The following is a 20,820-nucleotide window of genomic DNA, read 5'->3' as shown; positions in this document are numbered from 1 at the left end:
TTTTATACTCAGGTTCATTAACTCATTCAGATCCATTATGTCATGGTATCTTGTTTTATGTCTTTATGTGCATTGTCTCTAAGATGCAAATTGACTCTTTATTCCTGTTATTTAGTACAGGGAAGACCATTTGAAGTAAAAGAAATGTTTCTAGAAGACATCTTAAGAACTACTGGGTACACAAACAAAGAAATGTTAAAATACAAAAAGGAAAAACAACGAGGTAAGCTTTTTATCAAACAAGTATAAAAGATAACTGAGTTTTTGGAGTCTTATACTATGGAGGTACAAGGACACTTGAAAGTGTTTTTCCTGGGATCCCTGGGTGGCGCAGTGGTTTGGCGCTTGCCTTTGGCCCGGGGCGCGATCCTGGAGACCCGGGATCGAATCCCACATCAGGCTCCCGGTGCATGGAGCCTGCTTCTCCCTCTGCCTATGTCTCTGCCTCTCTCTCTCTCTCTGTGACTATCATAAATAAATAAAAATTAAAAAAAAAAAAAAAAGAAAGTGTTTTTCCTTTGTATATAATTGTATAATATTATATTAGAATTCTGCCTTAAGCATACTCTTTACATTGTGGTTTATGCCCATAAATTATAATCTGTAGCGAGGAATTGAAAGTGGATGCCAGGGTTGAGGCGGAGTGTGTCTGTCTCCAAAGATGCAACAACCACTGTTATAAGGAGGCAGAAGAGTATGTGCTGCTGCATATGTAATATGCCACATGTGATAACAGTGTGGTATGCCCCAGCATAGCTCATACGATGAGAGTGGGGAGTGAGTGGGGAGAATTGAAAAGGGTAGCATGTAATAACAGGCTCATCTTTGATACAAATGTCAAGTCTTCAGATCTTGATTTTTTTTTTTTTTTTTTTTTTTTTTTAGAGAGAGTGAAAAGAGTGAACGCAAGTGGTGGGGAGGGGTAGAGGAAGAGGCAGAGAGAGAATCCCAAGCAGGCTCCATGCTAGGTGTGGGGCTAGATCTTGTGATCCTGAGATCATGACCTGAGCCCATAGCAAAAGTTGGACACTTAAACAATTGAATCACCCATGGACCCCTCAAATCTTGATTTTGTTAATGAGTTATAACTGTACTTAGAATTTAGCATTATTTGCCCATTAATACATCCCTTATCATGACTTACACTATATCTCAGCTTTTGAGTTAGGATGAGATTCTGTTTTGCTGACTTTTAACTACATTATTCATGGTAGAAGATTTGGCTTCAAGCTTTGATTCCTTTGTTTAGTCTGTATGACCTTGGATGAATATCTTAAGTTCTTTGGATTCTCCACTTGAAGAAAAGCAGTTAGCCTATTTCACAGGGCAGTGCTGAAGTACAAATAGTATGCACATCGTAAAACTAGTAGATCTCTAAACTTCTGAAGGTGAAAATGGTATATAACTTTTATCTCCAACAACTGGCATGGTGGCAGAAGTTCAATACATGGTTCTCAACAAAGTGCTCTATAAAAATTAGTCATTGATTTAAACATTGTTTATTGTATGGCTAAAATACTATTCTTTGAATTTGGACTTAGAAGAAACTTCTCACTAATAACAAGAAATAGATGACGTTTTTAAGCAGTTTCATGTGTCCTTAAAGTTCAACACAATACATTTTACTGAATGTTTCTCATTTATGTGTTTTGAAAAAGTAACTTCACAATAAGGCCAACTTTTTTTTTTTTTTAAGATTTTATTTATTTATTCATGAGAGACTCAGGGAGAGAGAGAGGCAGAGACAGGCAGAGGGAGAAGCAGGCTCCACGCAGGGAGCCAGACACGGGACTCGATCCCGGGAACGAGTCCTGAGTCCCCAGGATCATGCCCCAGGTTGAAGGCAGAGGTAAACCGCTGAGCCACCCGGGCTGACAATACGGCCAACTTTTAAGTATTTTCAGATTCACTTAATTTTCTTAAAGGAATATATTCCCTAAAGTGAAGGATTTTCTTACTCTTTTTTTTTTTTTTTGTTATTAATTTAGAAGAGAAACAACAAAGCACCCTTACGGAATGGTATTCAGCTCAAGAGAATACTTTCAAGCCTGAATCTCAGAGGCAGAGAACTGTTCCAAATGTGACTGAAGAGTATGATTTATTGGATGATGGCGGTGATGCTGTCTTCAGTCAGTTGGTAAGACCTCATTGGTTTCACAATGATATTTTGAGTGAAAATTGTACTTTTAAAGAACATGTTATGAGATTATAATTGTTACTGTATTATTTACAGTGTAATTCTCTTACTTTATCTTAGGCTACAACATATTTTTCAGAACAACTTTGTAATGTACCTTTTTTTGGGATAGATAATGCAGCATCTTTTACTGTTTTCTTCTCAGTTTAAATTATTTCAATATTTTCTCTAAATTTTTTGGAGAGGATAGTTTATAGATATTATGCATATTTATTATTATTGCCTGATATTTTCTCATCTCAAAAGTTTAAGAACCTATGAGCTAAACAATGTAAGATAAACTCAAAGGAAATCAAGAAAATACTGTTGATATTAGAGCACATAATCATGGGATGCCTGGGTGGCTCAGCGGTTGAGCGCCTGCCTTTGGCCCAGGGTGTGATCCTGGAGTCCCGGGATCGAGTTCCACGTCGGGCTCCCCGCATGGAGCCTGCTTCTCCCTCTGCCTATGTCTCTGCCTCTCTCTGTGTCTCTCATGAATAAATAAATAAAATTTAAAAAAATAGAGCACATAATCAATACTGGTGTCATTTCTACCACTAACCAGCTGTGTGACTTGAAAAAGTCAGTTCACCATACACCTCAGACTCTTCTCTGCTCCTTTTCTTTTTTTCTATTTTGTCAGAGAATCTTTTACAAATGAAATGTGTCGTAGAAGCCATGCTTGTTCATCCTCAGTGTCCACCTCCATCCCTAGTTGGGGCCTCTGCTACCTTGGGTTTCATGGAACCCGTTTGAAAAGTGGAACTAGCTGGTTGCCTAGGTTCCTTCTGGTCTTTAATTCTGGTTTATAATTTTTTTTTAAAGATTTTATTTATTTATTCATGAGAGACCAGAGAGAGAGGCAGAGACATAGGCAGAGGGAGAAGCAGGCTCCATGCAGGAAGCCTGATACAGGATTCGATCCTGGGACTCCAGGATCATGCCTTGAGCCAAAGGCAGATGCTCAACTACTGAGCCACCCAGGCATCCCTGGTCTAGAATTCTTTAAAAGGCATCAGTGATTAGTCTGATGCAAAATATTGCTGCGCTTGTGCACTTTTTAGAAAATTTAACAGTTTTGAGCATGAGAAAGTACATAAACAGATATGGTTAGAGTTCTAATGCATCCAAATAAACTATACATGTTTTCAAAAATGCTTTTGAAGAATGTTTAAATGTGGTTTTATAGTATGGGGAACATCCATTTGGTTCATTGAACAGCATTTTGACTGTTAGTGTTTCTTATGCCTGGCTGTACATGAGCATCACCTCAGGAACTTTTAAGGCCCTATGGAATCTGGTCTCCATCAGCAGAGGTTCTTTTTTTTTTTTTTTTTAAGATTTTATTTATATAATCCTGAGAGACCCAGAGAGAGAGACATAGGCAGAGGGAGAAGGAGGCTCTCTTGCAAGGAGCTTGATGTGGGACTCGATCCCAGACCCTGGGATCATGCCCTGAGCCGAAGGCAGACATTCAATCGCTGAGCCACCTAGGTGTCCCAATTAGCAGAAATTCTAATGAATTTGCTCTGGGGTGGGACCTGGCATAAGTGTTGAAAAACACAAGTGATGGTCCCTCTGATGTGCAGCTAGGAGTGAGAACTACTGCTGTACAGGTATATTTAGCAGCCTTCTGCCAGAGCACATTTGGTTAATATTTTGACTGAATTATACTCCTTTGTTTATAAACGCATTCTCAGATAAGAGATAGATATAATAAGATACCATATTGTAAGTGGAGTGTTCATGTTGACATGAGAGACTTTTATGTCAAAGCCTGTGCTATAAAATATGATTAGTAGTTTTTGTGGTTATTATGGTTATCTCACATTCTTTGCACATAAAGGTTAAGCTGTCATGTAATTTATACTCTTTGCTTTTTTTTTTTTTTTTAAAGACAGAAAAAGATGTGAATTGTCTTGAGCCATGGTTAATAAAGGAAATGGATGCTTGTCTCTCTGACATATGGCTGCATAAAGATGTTGATGCCTTTGCTCAGGTCTTTCACCTTATTTTAACTGAAAATGTTAGTGGTACGTGTAATTTCTTAAAACATATTTTTATTACTCTTATGGTTATTTATGGGGAAAGCATACTTTAATTCAAAGTATATTTACATTTTTTGTTCATAACCAATAATTTGTTCTTTTGGAGTATTTATTTCAAATGGATAAATTAGGATCTTATTAGTATAGTAGAATAAGTAAATATTGTGTTAAATTGGGGATTTTTTTTTTGTTAAGTAAGTTCTACACTCAACATGGGGCTTGAAATCATGACCCTGAGGTCAAGAGTTCTGTGCTCTACTAAGTCAGCCAGGTGCCCCTAAATCTAGTGATTCTTAATCCAGTTGTCTCCAGAGGGTTATATGGGGTCTGTGAATATATGACAGTTATGTGCAAAAGTATTTTTATGTATATGTATTGTGCATATAAATATATTCCCCTTTCCTCCCAAGGGAATATCTTGGAGTTTGAAGAAATTTGTGATTTTAAAAAAGGAAGGAAAAGAAAGGTTGATAACTTTGCTCTAGATTTTATATTTAGTATGTGGAGAATTTCAGCGTAACTTTAGTTATATAAGCTCAAGTACTAATTCACGTGCATATGCTTTATGTCATGTGATACGTTTTCACTAATGACTTACTCTAATTTTATTAGTTGATTATAGTGGATTTTGGTAACCAAAGGTCAGTTTCAGATCCCTGAGGCTTGTAGGCAGAAGACAGAATGAAAGACCACAGAAGGTCAGTACTGAAAAGGATTTGTACTGAAAAGGACTTAGATGTCAGCTAGTTTATCCCCTCACTTAAACTTCTCAGCATTATTATTATAATTATTATTGATCATTCCTTTCTTGAAACATTTTCTTAACCTCTCATATTCCATGCTTGAATTATTTTCTTCTTTCTCATCTCCCCAGTTGGAACTTCTTGGTTTCTTTGGCACAATTTTCCCTTTTTTTTCTTGACCTCTAAATATGGAATAGCCCAGGCCTCAATTGCTAGGTGTGTTGCTTTTATTTACACTTACTCCTTACGTGGATCTCATCTAGTCATAGTTTTCAATACGTGTTTAAAATGACTCCTAATTTTACTGTTCTAGTCCTGACCTCCCTGCTGACGTGAGTCACCTGCCTGATCACTTTGACATCTCCCATTGGATGTATATTAGGGGAATAAAACTAGATATGCCCCAAACAAACCTTCTCACTTCCCTCCCAACCTGCCTTTTTCTTAGTGTTTCCTTAGCGTTCATAATCAGTAGTAGACTTCTTTAAAAATGATGTGCTTGACCATCACAGGTCTCCTGAAACTGAATTTTCACCTAGTTACTGAGGCAACAAAACATAAAGTCATTTTTTAAAAATTTTTTTCTTTCTTTATTTTTTTTTATTTATGATAGTCACAGAGAGAGAGGGGCAGAGACATAGGCAGAGGGAGAAGCAGGCTCCATGCACCAGGAGCCCGATGTGGGATTCGATCCCGGGTCTCCAGGATCGCGCCCTGGGCCAAAGGCAGGTGCCAAACCGCTGCGCCACCCAGGGATCCCATAAAGTCATTTTTTAAAAGATTTTATTTATTTAGTTGAGAGAGAGAGAGAGTGCAAGAGCACAAGGAGGGGGGAGGAGCAGAGGGAGAGGGAGGAGCCGAGGGAGAAGGAGAAGCTGGCTCCTCGCTGAGCAGCAAGGCTGGCGAGGGGTTCAATCCCAGGACCCCAGGATTATGACCTGAGCCAAAGGCAGACACTAAACTGACTAAAGCCACCCAGGCACCACATAAAGTCATTCTTTTTTTTTTTTTATTTAAAGATTTTATTTATTTATTCATGAGAGACAGAGAGGTAGAATCGTAGGCAGAGGGAGGAAAAGCAGGTTCCATGCAGGAGGATCCTGATGCGGCACTTGATCGCGGAACTCTGGAATCATGTCATGAGCCAAAGGCAGACGCTCAACTACTGAGCCACTCAGGTATCCCGTCATAAAGTCATTCTTGATTTTGTTTTCATACTCCACATATAATCCATTTGCAAGTCTGATAGTTTTACCTTCTAAATAAATCCCAAGTCAGACCCAAACTCCCTTCCTTACTGCTGCCACTCCAGTCCAGGCCAACAGTTCTTTCCCGCGGATGATTGCAGTAGCCTATTAAATACATTTATTCTTTTTTTTTTTTTAATTTATTTATGATAGTCATACAGAGAGAGAGAGAGAGAGAGAGGCAGAGACACAGGCAGAGGGAGAAGCAGGCTCCATGCACCGAGAGCCTGATGTGGGATTTGATCCCGGGTCTCCAGGATCACGCCCTGGGCCAAAGGCAGGCGCCAAACCACTGCGCCACCCAGGGATCCCTAAATACATTTATTCTTATGTTCTCATAGTGTATTCTCCAGGGAATGATCAGATTGGTCCTTTAAAAGAAACAAACAACTGGATAATGTTGCTTCCCCTCTTTCCACTCTCTGATGGCTTTCACTTACACTTTGAATAAAAATCAGAGTTCTTTCCCTGATGGGGTCTCTAACTTCCTTTTTGATCTCATCTTCTACTACTCTGTACCATTTGCCACCATTACCTTCTTGCTCTTCTTCACGTATCAGCACATTCCGATCTTGGAGTCTTCGCTTTTGTTGTTTCCTGTGCCTGGAATGCCGTCCCCACAAAATGATCCTCTGGCCCAACATCTACTTCATGTAGGTTTCTGCCTAGATCTTGTCTTCTCAGGAAGGCCTCTTTGGGGTCATTTTACTGAAGTTGTGCCCTTTACTCACTCTTTCTCCATACCCCACTGTATTATTCACTATTGTACTTTCATTACTTGACAGCATATCTTTAAAATTTGATTTACTCTGTCTCATTCACTAGGATGTAAATTTCGTGAGGGAGAAACCTCATTTGTTTTACCTCCCCATCCTCAGAATTTTTGTAGTTAAGTGTCCAATAATATTTGTTGAAAAATGATACAAATTTTAAGCATCTTACTAAACGATAATCTTTTTGAACATGGTTAGTGATAGGCAGCTCACTACCTTTCTTCAGGATATTTTTTTCAAATTTGGTTGAATTGTTAATTTTTTTAAAAAAGATTTTATATTGGGCAGCCCCGGTGGCGCAGCGGTTTACTGCCGCCTGCAGCCTGGGGTGTGATCCTGGAGACCCAGGATCGAGTCCCACGTCGGGCTCCCTGCATAGGGCCTGCTTCTCCCTCCGCCTCTCTCCCCTCCCCCCCACCCCGTGTGTCTCTATGAATAAATAAATAAAATCTTTAAAAAAAAAAAAAAAAAAAAAGATTTTATTTATTTATTCATGAGAGACAGAGAGAGAGAAAGGGGCAGAGACACAGGCAGAAGGAGAAGCAGGCCCCATGCAGGGAACCCGATGCAGGACTCAATCCTGGGTCTCCAGGATCAGGCCCTGGGCTGAAGGTGGGGCTAAACCGCTGAGCCACCCAGGCTGCCCTAATTGTTAATTTTTAAAAAGATTTTTAAAAACTTACTTATTTGAGAGAGAGAGAGAGAGAGAGAGAGAGAGAAAGCAAGCACCAGCAGAGGGAGCAGCAGGCAGATGGAGAGGGAGAAGCAGGCTCCCTGCTGGGCAGGGAGCCCGATGTGGGGCTTGAACCCAAGACCCTGGGATCATGACCTGAGCTGAAGGCACTTAACTGACTGAGCCACCAAGGCGCCCTCTAATTGTTAATTTATTTTATATGTTATGAGGAGTGAAGTGAAATCTGTCTGTATAGCTTCTACCCTTTTCTACCTTTGCGGTGATAATGAGAGATTTAGTATCCGTTTATACCTGACAGACCTTCAAGTATGAAGATAGTTGTTCCTGCTTTCTTTGTTTTCTGGGCTGACCAGACCTGACTTCAGCTGTTTGTAATGTAAGATGCTATTTTGTCCTTCTGCCCTTGTCTGCCTTCTCTGATTATGTTGAGTTTGTCCGTTTTAAAAAGGATGCTGTCCAATCCTGAATGTTAATCTTAGCTACTAGCTTCAGGTACAGTAGGTCAATCAGCCTAAAAAACCTCTACTCTTTATCTACATTAATTCAGCTTATGGTCAGTACAGCTCTTTGCCAATCATATTGTCTTATTGAGTCATATTGCCTTTGAAACTTCTAGTTTTTTTTTTTAATATGTGATTTTATTAAATGAATCCCCCCTATCATTTTCTTGTTCTGATTTTTTTTTGATTTTAAGATTTTCTATTTATTCCTTTTAAATCTCATAATTAGATTTGTCCCTTTGCTTTTTCTTAATAACTTTTTTTCCAGTTTTAATTGTTACCTAATATATCAATAAACTTTCTCAGTTCATGAACTCAAGAGGCCTGGGTCAATGACCAAGTGCTTTGTACCCTAGAGGATGCTTTAGGTCAGTATTTGGGTGTGGTTGTTCAGGTGGTTCATACATCTACTAATATAACAAACCTCTTAAGTAAACAAGCAAAGCTCTTTTGGCGTCATGTTCTTTGCAAATGTATTTTTGTTTCTGTTGATTTACTTCTTATTTCAGCTTATCAGTCATTGAAAAATTATCTGTATTTTAAAAAGTAATTTTTTGTATTTTGGAAATGTGGACATTTGTTCATCTGCAGTTTTCTAGCAGTCTTTTTTTCTTCCCAAAGAAAAAAAACTTAGCAATCTTAACTAAAAGTTAGGAAATTTGAACTCTGAAGCATGTTGGTTGCTTTAAAATATTTATGAAGCATTAATGTATTATTTTTGACCTTCCTAGATATTTCTTTAGTGTAATGCTAGGCTATTACTTTGATGTCATCATCCTATGGATCCAGGCCCCTCATCTTTTTTTTTAATTTTTAAAAATATTTTATAATTTCTGCACCCAGTATGGGGCTCAAACTCACAACCCCATGATCAGGAGTCACATACTCCACCGAGTCACATACCAGTCAAGTGCCCTTGGGTCCCTCATCTAAAAGTTTCACTGGACATTTTCTAGAGTGCAGTCTTCTAATGTCTTAAGCTATGTGAAGTAAATGAAAATGTTGTGGTAGCTCTTTGAACAGTTACTGACTTCTTGTCTTTTTGTTTCTCTTCTAACCTCTCAACTCTTAATTGGCACCAGAGTTGAAAATACTTCATGTAATCTAGGTTACCTTTGGCTTAGTAGGTTTCTTTTTAATGCCATCAGTTTCTCCATATGATCCTGTGGAAGCAGGTGGTAATTAGTGAGACTTAGTCATTTTTTGTCATGCTTACTGTCCTGCTATCTATTCCTGCATAACAAATGATTCCCAAACTTAGCACCTAAAATATTTATTACCTTATGTTGTTTCTGAGAAGCAAGAATCTGAGAGTGGCATAACTCAGTGGTTCTGGCATCTAGTGACTTATAAAGTAGTAATGAAGCTGTGTCAGGGCCTTTCATCATCTGAAGGTTCACTGGAGCTGGGGGATCTGCTTTCACGAAGGCTCACTCGTGTGGCTGTTGGCAAGAGGCTTAAGGTCATTCCTGCTTTTGGCTGAAGGCCTCACTTCTTGCCCTCTGGACCTCTTCATAAGAAGGGCTGGCTGTCTTCTTCCCAGGATGTGGCAGCTGGCTTCTTTTAGAGTGAGTGATTCAAAAGAGAAGGAGAAGAAGCAAGCAGGAGGCTGTAGGTACCTTTTAGAGTGAGTTACTTAGTGTAGCTCATACTCAAAGAGAAGGGAATTAGACTCCACTTCTTGAAGGGAGGAGTAGTAAAGAATTATTGAATTAAAAAAAGATTTATTTACTTGTTTTTTAATTTTATTATATATATATTATATATATTTTTATATATATTATATATATTTATGTATATATATTCCTATATATATATTTTTTTATATATTTGTTTTTTTAGAGGGAGAGAGAGCTATGCAAGCAAATACAAGTAGGGGGAGCGACAGGCAGAGGGAGAGGAGTTCCTCTGCATGGAGCAGGGAGCCTGATTTGGGTCTCCGTCCCAGGACCCTAGGATCATGACCTGAACCAAAGGCTGATGAACCAGACTACTGAGGCATCCAAATTATTGGTTGTTTTAAAACACCCACATGTAGTTATACCCACCATATGTAGCTCAAAATATACATACACATTTTGGTTCTGTTCTCCAAGGTCATCAACTGAATATTCAGTTGAAGCAGTAATTCTCATATAGTGAGTACAGGTCATAATCTTTTCAGACCTTTTTAAAAATATGTGTGCTTGGCCATCCTAGACCTTCTGACTCTGAATCTAGGAGTGAGTCATGGCTCTGTGCTTTCAGAAATAAGCCTGAGATAATCCTAAGTCCTCTTCCCCATAAGAACCATTGACTTATATTAATAATGGTTACTGTGTTTTAAACAATGAGGATAATTGACTATCTATGGAAAACTGCAATTTCCCATTTGTAATTATCTTAAATTTTACTGCAGAGGTTTTTATTTTAGTGATGATTTCTTTTTGAAATCACCAATTTTATAATTTAAGCAAACTAGTGCTAAGTAATTATATTTCATTTCTTGAGAAATATATTTTAGGAAGGAAATTAAATTCAGTGGAACTTTAATTATTTTTCTCATGGAGGGCTTTTATGGGAAGTAAACTTTCTGCCAACATTATTTCTGTTAAGCATCTCAGAAAGTAACAGTCTGGAATGATGGGGGAATAAAAGCAAAACAAAAGAACAAAAAAAGTGGTCTTGAACTTTGCATTTGCACTTTTAAGCATTCATTACCAGTTACTGATGAACATTAACTTTTTAATTCTTTAATTATATCTTGTCATTCATTTATCAAAACAATATCTAGGCTTAGGAAGATTATTTAAGGGTTCTGCAAGTTACTAGCTTTCTTCTTCTGTTTTAATTGTCGTGGTGAGCTTAAGACAGCTGAACAACTATCTTTCCTTCTCCTATCTTCCAAATGATAGCTCCTATTCCATTCTGTTTATGCTAAAAGCATATTAATAACAGATCTCCTGTGATGGTCTGAGGCAAGGATTATGTAATACTATTATCATATGGTTGGGTGAAGGAGCAAATCTTAGGTTAATTCTTTACACTCAGTTCTTTCATTTAAATTAAAAATAAATTAAAATGGATGAAAACATTTTGGAAATATGACCTATCTTTATCTTTTCCTTGCTTTAGTTGATTACAGGCATAGTGAAACCAGTGCAACAGCTCTGATGGTTGCTGCAGGACGAGGTTTTTCAAGTCAAGTAGAGCAGTTAATTAGTATGGGAGCCAACGTTCATAGTAAAGCATCAAATGGCTGGTAATTTAAAACTACATCTGTTCTTTGTGTATCTTTGTATACCTACACATATCATTTTTTCTTATGTTTGTCTTTATATTAAAAGCTATTGTATAATAATTGCTGGGTTATCTTTAACTGAATGAATAATTTGACTAATTTTATGATTTTGAGAGCATAATTTCTTTAAATTTGATCTCTTTGAATTTTGGCAGGATGGCTTTAGATTGGGCTAAACACTTTGGACAGACTGAAATTGTGGATCTTCTAGAATCTTACAGGTAAAACTTTATACTGTGCTAATTAACCCTAACTTCTTTTTTAAAAGCTTATAGCCATGTAAATTATAGACTATAACAAGGTAGTCTCTAGTTTCTTATCCAGAGGTTTTCTTTTTCCTTTTTTTGAATTCTACGAGATTTTTGTCTGAAAAAATTTTTTTTTTCGGTAGGGTGCCAATAAGATCCACTGTGCTATAATACTTTATTGTGAAAAACAGGAGGGGGTTTTCAGTTAAACACGGTAGATGCATCACGTAATTTATTTTTGCATTTTCCCAAAACCTCATTAAATTGGTAAGGAAGAAATATAAACTGTGCAAGCTAACCAAGTCAAAGAGATTGGAAGAGGACATAGCAACTGATAGAAGATAACGAATAAATTTTGGGTAATAGAAGGCTAATGGATCAGTAGTGTTTGACTTAGCCGAGCTAAGAAAACAGTGCCTATGGAGGGAATGCCAATGAGAAACAAACTCATTTTAGGTTCTTAGAGGCTCATTTAACTACTTCTGAAGGACAGTGAAAGAGCCAAAAAAGAAAAAAAAAAACCCCAAAAAACCAAAAACCCCAAACTCACCCAAGCATTTTTTTTTTTTAAGATTTTTAAAATTTATTCATGAGAGACACAGAGAGAAGGCAGAGATATAGGCAGAAAGAGAAGCAGGCTTCCTCACAGGGAGCCCGATGTGGGACTCAATCCCGGAACTCCGGGATCACACCCTGAGTTGAAGGCAGACGCTCAACGGCTGATCCATCCAGGCGTCCCCCAACCCAGCATTGATTGAAATTCTCTTTGAGGATCATTTAAAGTTCTAGATTCCCACCTCCCCTGCCATCAGATGATATCCTTTCCCCACCTTGGCAGGAAGTGGGAAATTTATTAAATAATTAAGCCCTGGAAGCTTTGGACTTGGGGTTACCAGGCACGGTGGGAGAGTAGGAGTGGGGCATCAAACAGAAAAGTCTTCTTACAGACTGAAGGTTGAGATATCATCCACTCCCTTCTTTTGCTGTCCCTGTCATCTTTTCCTGTTTGAAGCTTTTGTTCTTCTGCAGAAAATGTGAGAATTCTTTTTTGGGAAAATAGACCAAGCCTAGGGAAAAGAATTAGAATTATAGAAGATTTGGTATTCCTTCTGTGAAATGACCATCTTTTTAAGCCAGATAGCCCAACAGTCCTCACCTGTGCACATGGAAATTTTTTGTGCATTCTCTTTAAAGATGAACAAACTGCTCAGGATTGGCCACCAGGCATCGTTGAGGGGAAAAAGCACCCACAATCAAACAAACAACGATAGCACCAAAAAGCTAGAATTTGGATAGACTAAGCATCGATAACCAGAAGAGAACTTCAAAAACTAATAGAAAATATTCATAAAACAGAAACAATGTGTTAAAAAACAGGAACAAAACACTTCTCTTTGTTCAAATTTTATCTTCAATGAGGGCTACCTAAATTTATCTTGGGGGTGTCGTGTACCTCCTTTTGCTGTCGATCTATTATATTTTTTCTCTTGTCTGTAGGGCCTGCCACCCTCTGATTAATTATATACTTATTTACTATATTCATTGGTTTAGTATCTCTCTCTTTGCTCCACCCGAAGCTCCTTGTTGCTTTTGTTCAGAGGAAGTGCCTGGATGTAGTAGATATTCAGTGAATATTTTTTGAGAGACTGAATAAATAAGAAAAAGCTCTTACAAATTAAAGATATGATAACAAAAAAAATTCAGGAAAGTGTCAAGATAAAGTTGAGAAATTTGCTCACAAAGTAGAAAAAAGGGCAAGAGATAGAAAATTATAGAAAAAAGACATTTATTTCCTATATATCGTTTACCAGGAGGCTTTAGAGAATGTGTTCCACAAAATTGAGGAAGTAAATTAAAACAGGAAAACAGCAACCCCGCATAGGAGGTCGTGAAAGAAATGCTCAGTGTGCCAGCCCAGAGCAATGTGACTCTGATAGCTGCCCGCTAGGCCATGTGTCCTTTTTTTTTTTTTTAATTTTTTTTTTAATTTTTTTTAAATTTATTATAGTCACACACAGAGAGAGAGAGAGAGAGAGAGAGAGGCGTAGACACAGGCAGAGGGAGAAGCAGGCTCCGTGCACCGGGAGTCCGACGTGGGATTCGATCCCGGGTCTCCAGGATCGCGCCCTGGGCCCAAACCGCTGCGCCACCCAGGGATCCCTAGGCCATGTGTCCTAAGAGAGCTCTAGGCAGGGGAGGGCCCTGAGCCCCAGATGGGGACAGCGGTAGGGGGAGGATCACCTGATGTTTCTGACCATAGTAAATAGGATTTATGAATCTGTTGGAGACTTTGGGAAGAATTAGCGGTAAGTACATGGAAAACTAAGCAAATCAAAATTAGATAGTAATTACCTGAGGAAAACCAAAAAGAAGAAAAAAAAAAGAAGGGAGATGTAATCATAGTTTGCTCTTGGGCTTTGGCTCAGTGGTAAGTAATGTTTATGTAGTGATAAATAATAAAGGTCAAATGAAGATATAATAAAAATTGTATGGACCTGTGTGGATGGAAAGTAATTGGGAGTGGAGGTGGTAACCAAAGTTTTCATTAATAGAGTTTCACAGAGAATGACGAAGTTGTTAAATCAGTAAATGGCAGTAGATGCACGTTGCTTGGAAATATGGCCACAAATACCAAAAGAAATGGCTAAAAGGATTGGAAAAGTTCCTAGGCAGTGTGGCTGGATATGGAGAGAGGTTTTTGTTGTAACTTCTATAAAACCATTTGTGTATTAACAATACTTACATATATTATTTTGATTAACCATTCTTTAGTTGATAAATATTTGGGTGGTTTCTACTTTTTGGCTGTAAGGAATAATGGTATGAACATTTGTGTACATCAGTTTATATATCTAGGAGTGGAATTGCTGGGGCATCTTGTAACACTGTTTAACATTTTGAGGAACTGTCACATTGTTTTTCAAAGTGGCTTCACCATTTTATGTTCTCACTAACAGTGTATGATGGTTAGAATTTTTCCACACCCTCTTTAACACACTATCCTTTGTCTTTTGATTATAGTCATCCTAATGGGTGTGAAGTCTTTCTCATTTTTTCCTAAGATTTTATTTATTTATTCATGAGAGACAGAGAGAGAGAGAGAGGCAGAGACATAGGCAGAGGGAGAAGCAGGCTCCATGCAGGGAGCCCAATACGGGACTCGATCCCCGGACTCCAGGATCACACCCTGAGCCGAAGGCAGATGCCAAACCACTGAGCCACCCAGACATCCCTCTCATTGTGGTTTTGATTTTCATTTCTCTGATGAGTAATGATGTTGAACATCTTTTCAATGTGCTTATTGGCCATTTGTATATTTTCTTTGGAGAAAGGTCTTTGGATTGTGTTTTCAAAAAGCACTTATTGACAGATTTTACTTTGAATATAGTACTGTAAACCAAAATATGAATTGTAGCTAAGGCATTAAGTGCCACTTACCCTCCTTAGGGCATATTCTAAATTTGAAGGACATCATGGGAATCATTGGCCTTAAAGGATTATTCTTTTTTTTCTTTTATAAGATTTTATTTTTTCTTGAGAAACACAGAGAGAGAGGCAGAGACATAAGCAGAAGGAGAAGCAGGCTCCTCACAAGGAGCCCAATGCAGCACTTGATCCCCAGACCCAGGATCACACCCTCAGCTGAAGGCAGACACTCAACCACTGAGCCACCCAGGCGTCCCTAAAGGATTACTCTTTTTGATGAAAATTGAATTGATCTTTTCTTTTCTTTTTTAAGTGCTTCACTGGAATTTGGAAATCTAGATGAAAGTTCTCTGGTTCACACAAACGGAAGTGACCTCAGTGCAGAAGACAGAGAGCTCCTGAAAGCATATCATCATAGTTTTGATGATGAAAAAGTAGACTTGGATTTGATCATGCACCTTCTATACAATATCTGCCATGGTTGCGATGCTGGTAAGTAAGTACTGTCTGAAACAACTGGAACAACAATGTATATTTCAATTCAAAATTAATATTTTACGTGTACAGATTTTTCAGAATTCCACTGGCAGTATTGAATAAATCATCTCTTATGTGTCATAAATATTAGTTTACTAGTATTTGAAAACACATGATAGAGTTCAGTATAGCTAGTTCTGTTGATTGGTTCTGATTTGTAAAACCAGAGACTTAATATTAAAAAAATTGTTCTTCTCCAAGGTGCAATATTAATTTTCCTACCTGGATATGATGAAATTGTTGGATTGAGGGATCGCATCCTGTTTGATGATAAACGATTTGCTGACAACACACATAGGTAACGGGTAAAGCCCTGTATTTGTTATTTTAAGTAACAGATAGGTACCATAGTGTATTTTCCCTTTCATTTGTCAACAGATATCAAGTCTTTATGCTTCATTCAAATATGCAAACATCTGATCAAAAGAAAGTATTAAAAAACCCACCTGCCGGTGTTCGAAAAATAGTAAGCTTCATAAAATCTTCTTTTGTCCATTTCATTAGTCATTGGTCCTGTTTTCATATTAACTATAATGTAACATCCCCTTGCAGATCCTTTCCACCAATATTGCTGAAACCAGCATCACAGTCAATGATGTTGTCTTTGTTATTGATTCTGGTAAAGTGAAAGAGGTATGTATGGATAAGTTATATTTTGTTTAAATGAAGAAGGTTAAGGTACATTCTAATAAGTGCTTTTATAAGCAGAATTCACTTCAGTGGGAAAATTTCTGATTCTGCATGAATATAACAGTAATTGTTGATTTCTCTAAAGTGAATATTTTAGCTTAAGCAGTTCAGAATATAGGATCTAGTCATTGTAATTAATTATACAAATTAAATATTAGGAAGAAAGTAAAGGATTGGCTACTTATACTGTGAACATTTTATGCACAGTGTGGGAATTTGATTACATGTTTTATATGCTTTCCTTCTTTCCTTCTACATGTGGGCATGGACCATGACCTCTTGTTCAGTGTTAATCTCCAGTGCTCCAGGTGTAGTAGGTATTCAAAAGATATTTCTTCCAAGAGAACCGTACTGAGACAGCATTAGCAATCAAAACCAGAGATTATCAAATTAACGGTTAGCAGCCACATGGCCCAGTACCTGCTTTTATAAACATAAATTTCACTGGAACAGTATTATGTTCACTCTTTCCTATTGTCTATGGCTGCTTTCACATGGCAGAGGCAGATTGGAATATTTGCAACAGAGACCCTCTACAAAGGCTAAAATATTTACTGCCAATCCTGATATAAATAAAAGCATTTATTTTCCTTTAGCATTGGAATGCTCAGCAATTCTTGATACCCTTCACTTTGGCAGATCCTTTCACTGAAAGAGTTGATAGTGATAGAGGTGGTCGATTTTCAAGGAAAGCAAATGATGTCGGTTCTAGTGGATGGAAATGATCATGTTTTAATGTGAAAAAAATTGTTAATTGCTTTATGATGTTTTCAATGGAATTTTTAGTAAATCATGGTTTAGAAAATGATGGTAGAGTCAGAAGTTATTTTAAATACAAAATTAATAAATGTGACACTTAAAACTACATAAGTAGCATCTTTTCTAAAAATCCCATAATTAAACTATAATGAGAACACATTTGTATTTGCTCTAAATAGTTGTTTTATGAAAGGGAGAGTATAAGTCACTGAATGATTAAGTATATATTCTGGTTAGGAATGCATCCTTTTATATTATTATCTTTTTAAAGATTTTATTTATTTATTCATGAGAGACACACACACACACACACACACACAGAGGGAGAGAGAGAGAGAGAGAGAGAGTAGCAGCAGAGACACAGGCAGAGGGAGAAGCAGGCTCCACACAGGGAGCCTGACGTGGGACTTGATCCCGGGTCTCTAGGATCAGGCCCTGGGCTGAAGGTGGTGCTAAACTGCTGAGCCACCCGGACAGCCCAGAATGCATCCTTTTAAAAGATTTCTCTAATTTTGGCTTTAGATTGTTTGTTTGAGGAGATATGTGGATAATTATGGTTCTTTCTTACTTTCTCTTTAATAACATTCTGGATAGGCTAACAGCATTAGCAGCTCAGGGGGTAGATGGAAAGCATTAAAAAAATTTCACTTTGGGAATAGGATTGGTTCAGTGATTACTGTTATCCGTATTCCTCCAGGTCAGCATCCTGGCACACTTTTAGAACCTGTCTCCCTGATCACTCCTATTCTTTGTGGTGATAGAAATTTGATAGGAAATGACCTCAGGAGAATGGATCAGATTTCTTTAGTCTTGATGTCTATGAGTACTGACTACTATTATCCAAGTGTAGCAGAGAGAAACAAATAGCAGGACATGGAACAAGGAAGTTTTTGCAGCTCTTCTGAGTTTATTTTTCATTCTTTATTCTCAGAATGTTTGTAACCAGAGATCTGGATTTTTTTTTTTTTTTTAAATTAGTACCTAGTCCTAATTAGTACCTGTCCTAATTATCTGATTGGGAGAGGCTTAAATTAAACTTGGAATGTCAAAACATATTCATAATATTTCTTGCTATTTCTTGTTAAGCACCTTTTATAAAAGTCTTACCATGTTGATAACTTAAATGTTACAGAAATCCTTTGATGCACTGAATTTTGTTACAATGTTAAAAATGGTGTGGATTTCCAAAGCTAGTGCTGTACAACGAAAAGGCAGGTAATGTATATTTAATGTACATTTATTCACTCAATTGCTTGTAAGATGGAATCATTTTGAAATGTATTACATATTTAACATATATTCCACATTCTGTAAGATGTTAAAATTTTCATATTAGTCTTAATTCTTATACCATTTTTACAAGTCGAGCCATTTTAATACTTTTTTTGAAAGTTGAATTAAGTTTATGTTAAACATTTTTGACTACTATAGTGTAACTTCAGAAGATGTAAGAAACTTAAAAAACAAAATGAAAATGAAAATCTTTTAAACATTTGCAATATAGGACAAAAGGCTAATTTCTGTTTTATGTAAAAAAAACTCTTTAAAGTCAGTTCATAAAGACCAATACATTTTTTAAAATAATAAATTTATTTTTATTGGTGTTCAAGTTACCAACATACAGAATAACACCCAGTGCTCATCCCGTCAAGTGCCCCCCTCAGTGCCCGTCACCCATTCACCCCCACCCCCTGCCCTCCTCCCCTTCCATCACCCCTAGTTCGTTTCCCAGAGTTAGGAGTCTTTATGTTCTAAGACCAATACATTAACCTCACATATACCACCTCATATATGCCAAAATAAGTGCAAATTAATGAGGTAATATTTTTTGCTTATCACCAGATTGGCATTGATGAAAATGTTTAATAGTACTAGAATAGAGTTGACAAAAGTTGGGCCAGTAAGCTTTCATAGTTTGCTGATGGGAGTGTAAATTGCTGTGACTTTTTCAGAGGATAGTTTGAAACTGTCCAAGATCTACCCTTTGCCAGTGGATTCCACTTCTCATAATTTATCTTGAGTATACTTGTGCATGTGTGCAGAGATGTGTTTAAGAATGTTTTCTACAGCACTCACTGTTTGTAATAGTGAAAAGTCTGGAAGTATTGCAGTTAAATAAATTATGCTATAGCCACACAGTGGTATACTAGATAACTGTTACCAAGGGAAGACGTGTATTTTAAGTGGAATTAAGTGGAATTAGTTTTCAGAATATATTGTTAACTGAAAAAAGTAAGGTGTAGAGCATGCAGCTACAGTATTTCTGCTAACTATATATGGATATGTATGTTTATATTTAGGGCAGAAATACATTGTCAGATTTGAGAGAAACATTAAAAAACAATTGTTGACTCTGAAAAGGAGGATTTTGGGGGCTCATTAAAGGAAGGAGATTTCATTTTCTTTTTATTTTATTTTTTTGTAGTTTGGTTATTTATTTTAGTACCTACATGCATTACTTTTTCTTCTTTTAAAAAAAGGGAAGATTAGAAAGTATATTTTTCAGTAATTATTTGACTGATTTTTTTTGCATTTTAACTAATAGGAAAATGTCAGATACTGACCATAAAACTGTGCCTTATACGCTGAAGATGGTGGATGCATTATTTCTGTAATTTATAATTTCATAGAATGTTCTGGAGGGCTTGCTGTCACTGTAGCAGTTGTTTTCTTATGACAGGGTGTGCCTTGATACACTAGGTAGATTTATAGGCTGTTAATAGCATATTATCAGGGATTAAAATCGGAAATTGTAGAAGTTTTCCTTGTCATCTTTTCAACATATTTTTTGACAGCAATCACTGTGCAAGTGTTAGGAATGCAGTGATAAATAAGCTGTAATCTCTTGAGTAAAGTTTGAGGTGAGAAGAATGGTGCAGTCTGTATTGGAATCCAGTAAAGTAAGCAGTTTTAATAGCATGTGATTTGTTGTATAATGCTTCTAGAGGAGTGAGGGTAAAATCTGAGATCAATACAAGTAAACAGGTGTCGTGGAAAGGTTTTTATGGCAGAGGCAGGGCATACACAAAAGCCTACAGGCAAGAGTGAGCAACAGAGTTGTTTGGATGGGATTTAGTTTAGGGGAGAACAGTGAAAAATGAGCAGAAAGAAGTAAGTTGTGGTCAGGTCCTTAAGGACCATTTTATGTTCTCTCTCTCTCTCTCTCTCTTTCTCTCTCTCTTCTTTTTCTTAATAAAACAAGGATGGCATGATGATAGTATTCTTTCAGCTCTTTGAAGAATGAATTGGTAGAGACAAAATGAATGGGAAGAAGACCCAGGAGGAGGCTCATTCTTTAACAGTTGTGTTTACAATAAGGGAGAGATGACAGTATGGATTGTTATAGTGGTGGTAGAAATAAAGTGAATCATTCATTCAGGAGATATTAAAGAGATCAGTATTGGTGATGATATGGCCAGAGGTAAGGAATAGTGCAGAGTCAAGAATGTCATACAGTTCTATCTTAGAAACTTTTGTGGATGGAGGTGCCATCATCAGGGAAAATGGGAATAGTGGTTTTTTTTTTTTTTAATAAATTTTTATTTATTTATGATAGTCACAGAGAGAGAGAGAGAGAGAGAGAGAGAGAGAGAGGTAGAGACACAGGCAGAGGGAGAAGCAGGCTCCACGCAGGGAGCCCGACGTGGGATTCGATCCCGGGTCTCCAGGATCGCGCCCTGGGCCAAAGGCAGGCGC

At 37.4% G+C, this 20,820-nt stretch overlaps 1 protein-coding gene across 4 annotated transcripts in view; it reads left to right on the top strand.

The window, feature by feature from the left end:
* YTHDC2 (YTH domain containing 2) overlaps nucleotides 1-20,820 on the top strand; it is a 77,784-nt gene that overhangs the window by 22,028 nt on the left and 34,936 nt on the right. For all 4 annotated transcript variants that reach the window (XM_041762843.1, XM_041762844.1, XM_041762847.1 and 1 more), the window contains 10 exons: nucleotides 116-223; nucleotides 1,989-2,137; nucleotides 4,077-4,212; nucleotides 11,299-11,425; nucleotides 11,620-11,685; nucleotides 15,452-15,630; nucleotides 15,877-15,973; nucleotides 16,054-16,141; nucleotides 16,228-16,308; nucleotides 18,257-18,339. In XM_041762843.1, the coding sequence (XP_041618777.1) occupies nucleotides 116-223; nucleotides 1,989-2,137; nucleotides 4,077-4,212; nucleotides 11,299-11,425; nucleotides 11,620-11,685; nucleotides 15,452-15,630; nucleotides 15,877-15,973; nucleotides 16,054-16,141; nucleotides 16,228-16,308; nucleotides 18,257-18,339 (1,114 nt within the window). The remainder of the gene's footprint in view (nucleotides 1-115; nucleotides 224-1,988; nucleotides 2,138-4,076; nucleotides 4,213-11,298; nucleotides 11,426-11,619; nucleotides 11,686-15,451; nucleotides 15,631-15,876; nucleotides 15,974-16,053; nucleotides 16,142-16,227; nucleotides 16,309-18,256; nucleotides 18,340-20,820) is intronic.

Source organism: Vulpes lagopus, chromosome 7 (assembly GCF_018345385.1).
Source record: "Vulpes lagopus strain Blue_001 chromosome 7, ASM1834538v1, whole genome shotgun sequence".
In the NCBI taxonomy this organism is placed as follows: Eukaryota; Metazoa; Chordata; class Mammalia; order Carnivora; family Canidae; genus Vulpes; species Vulpes lagopus.
Note: the sequence above shows the minus strand (reverse complement) of the source record. Positions and strands in the feature narration are given on the sequence as shown.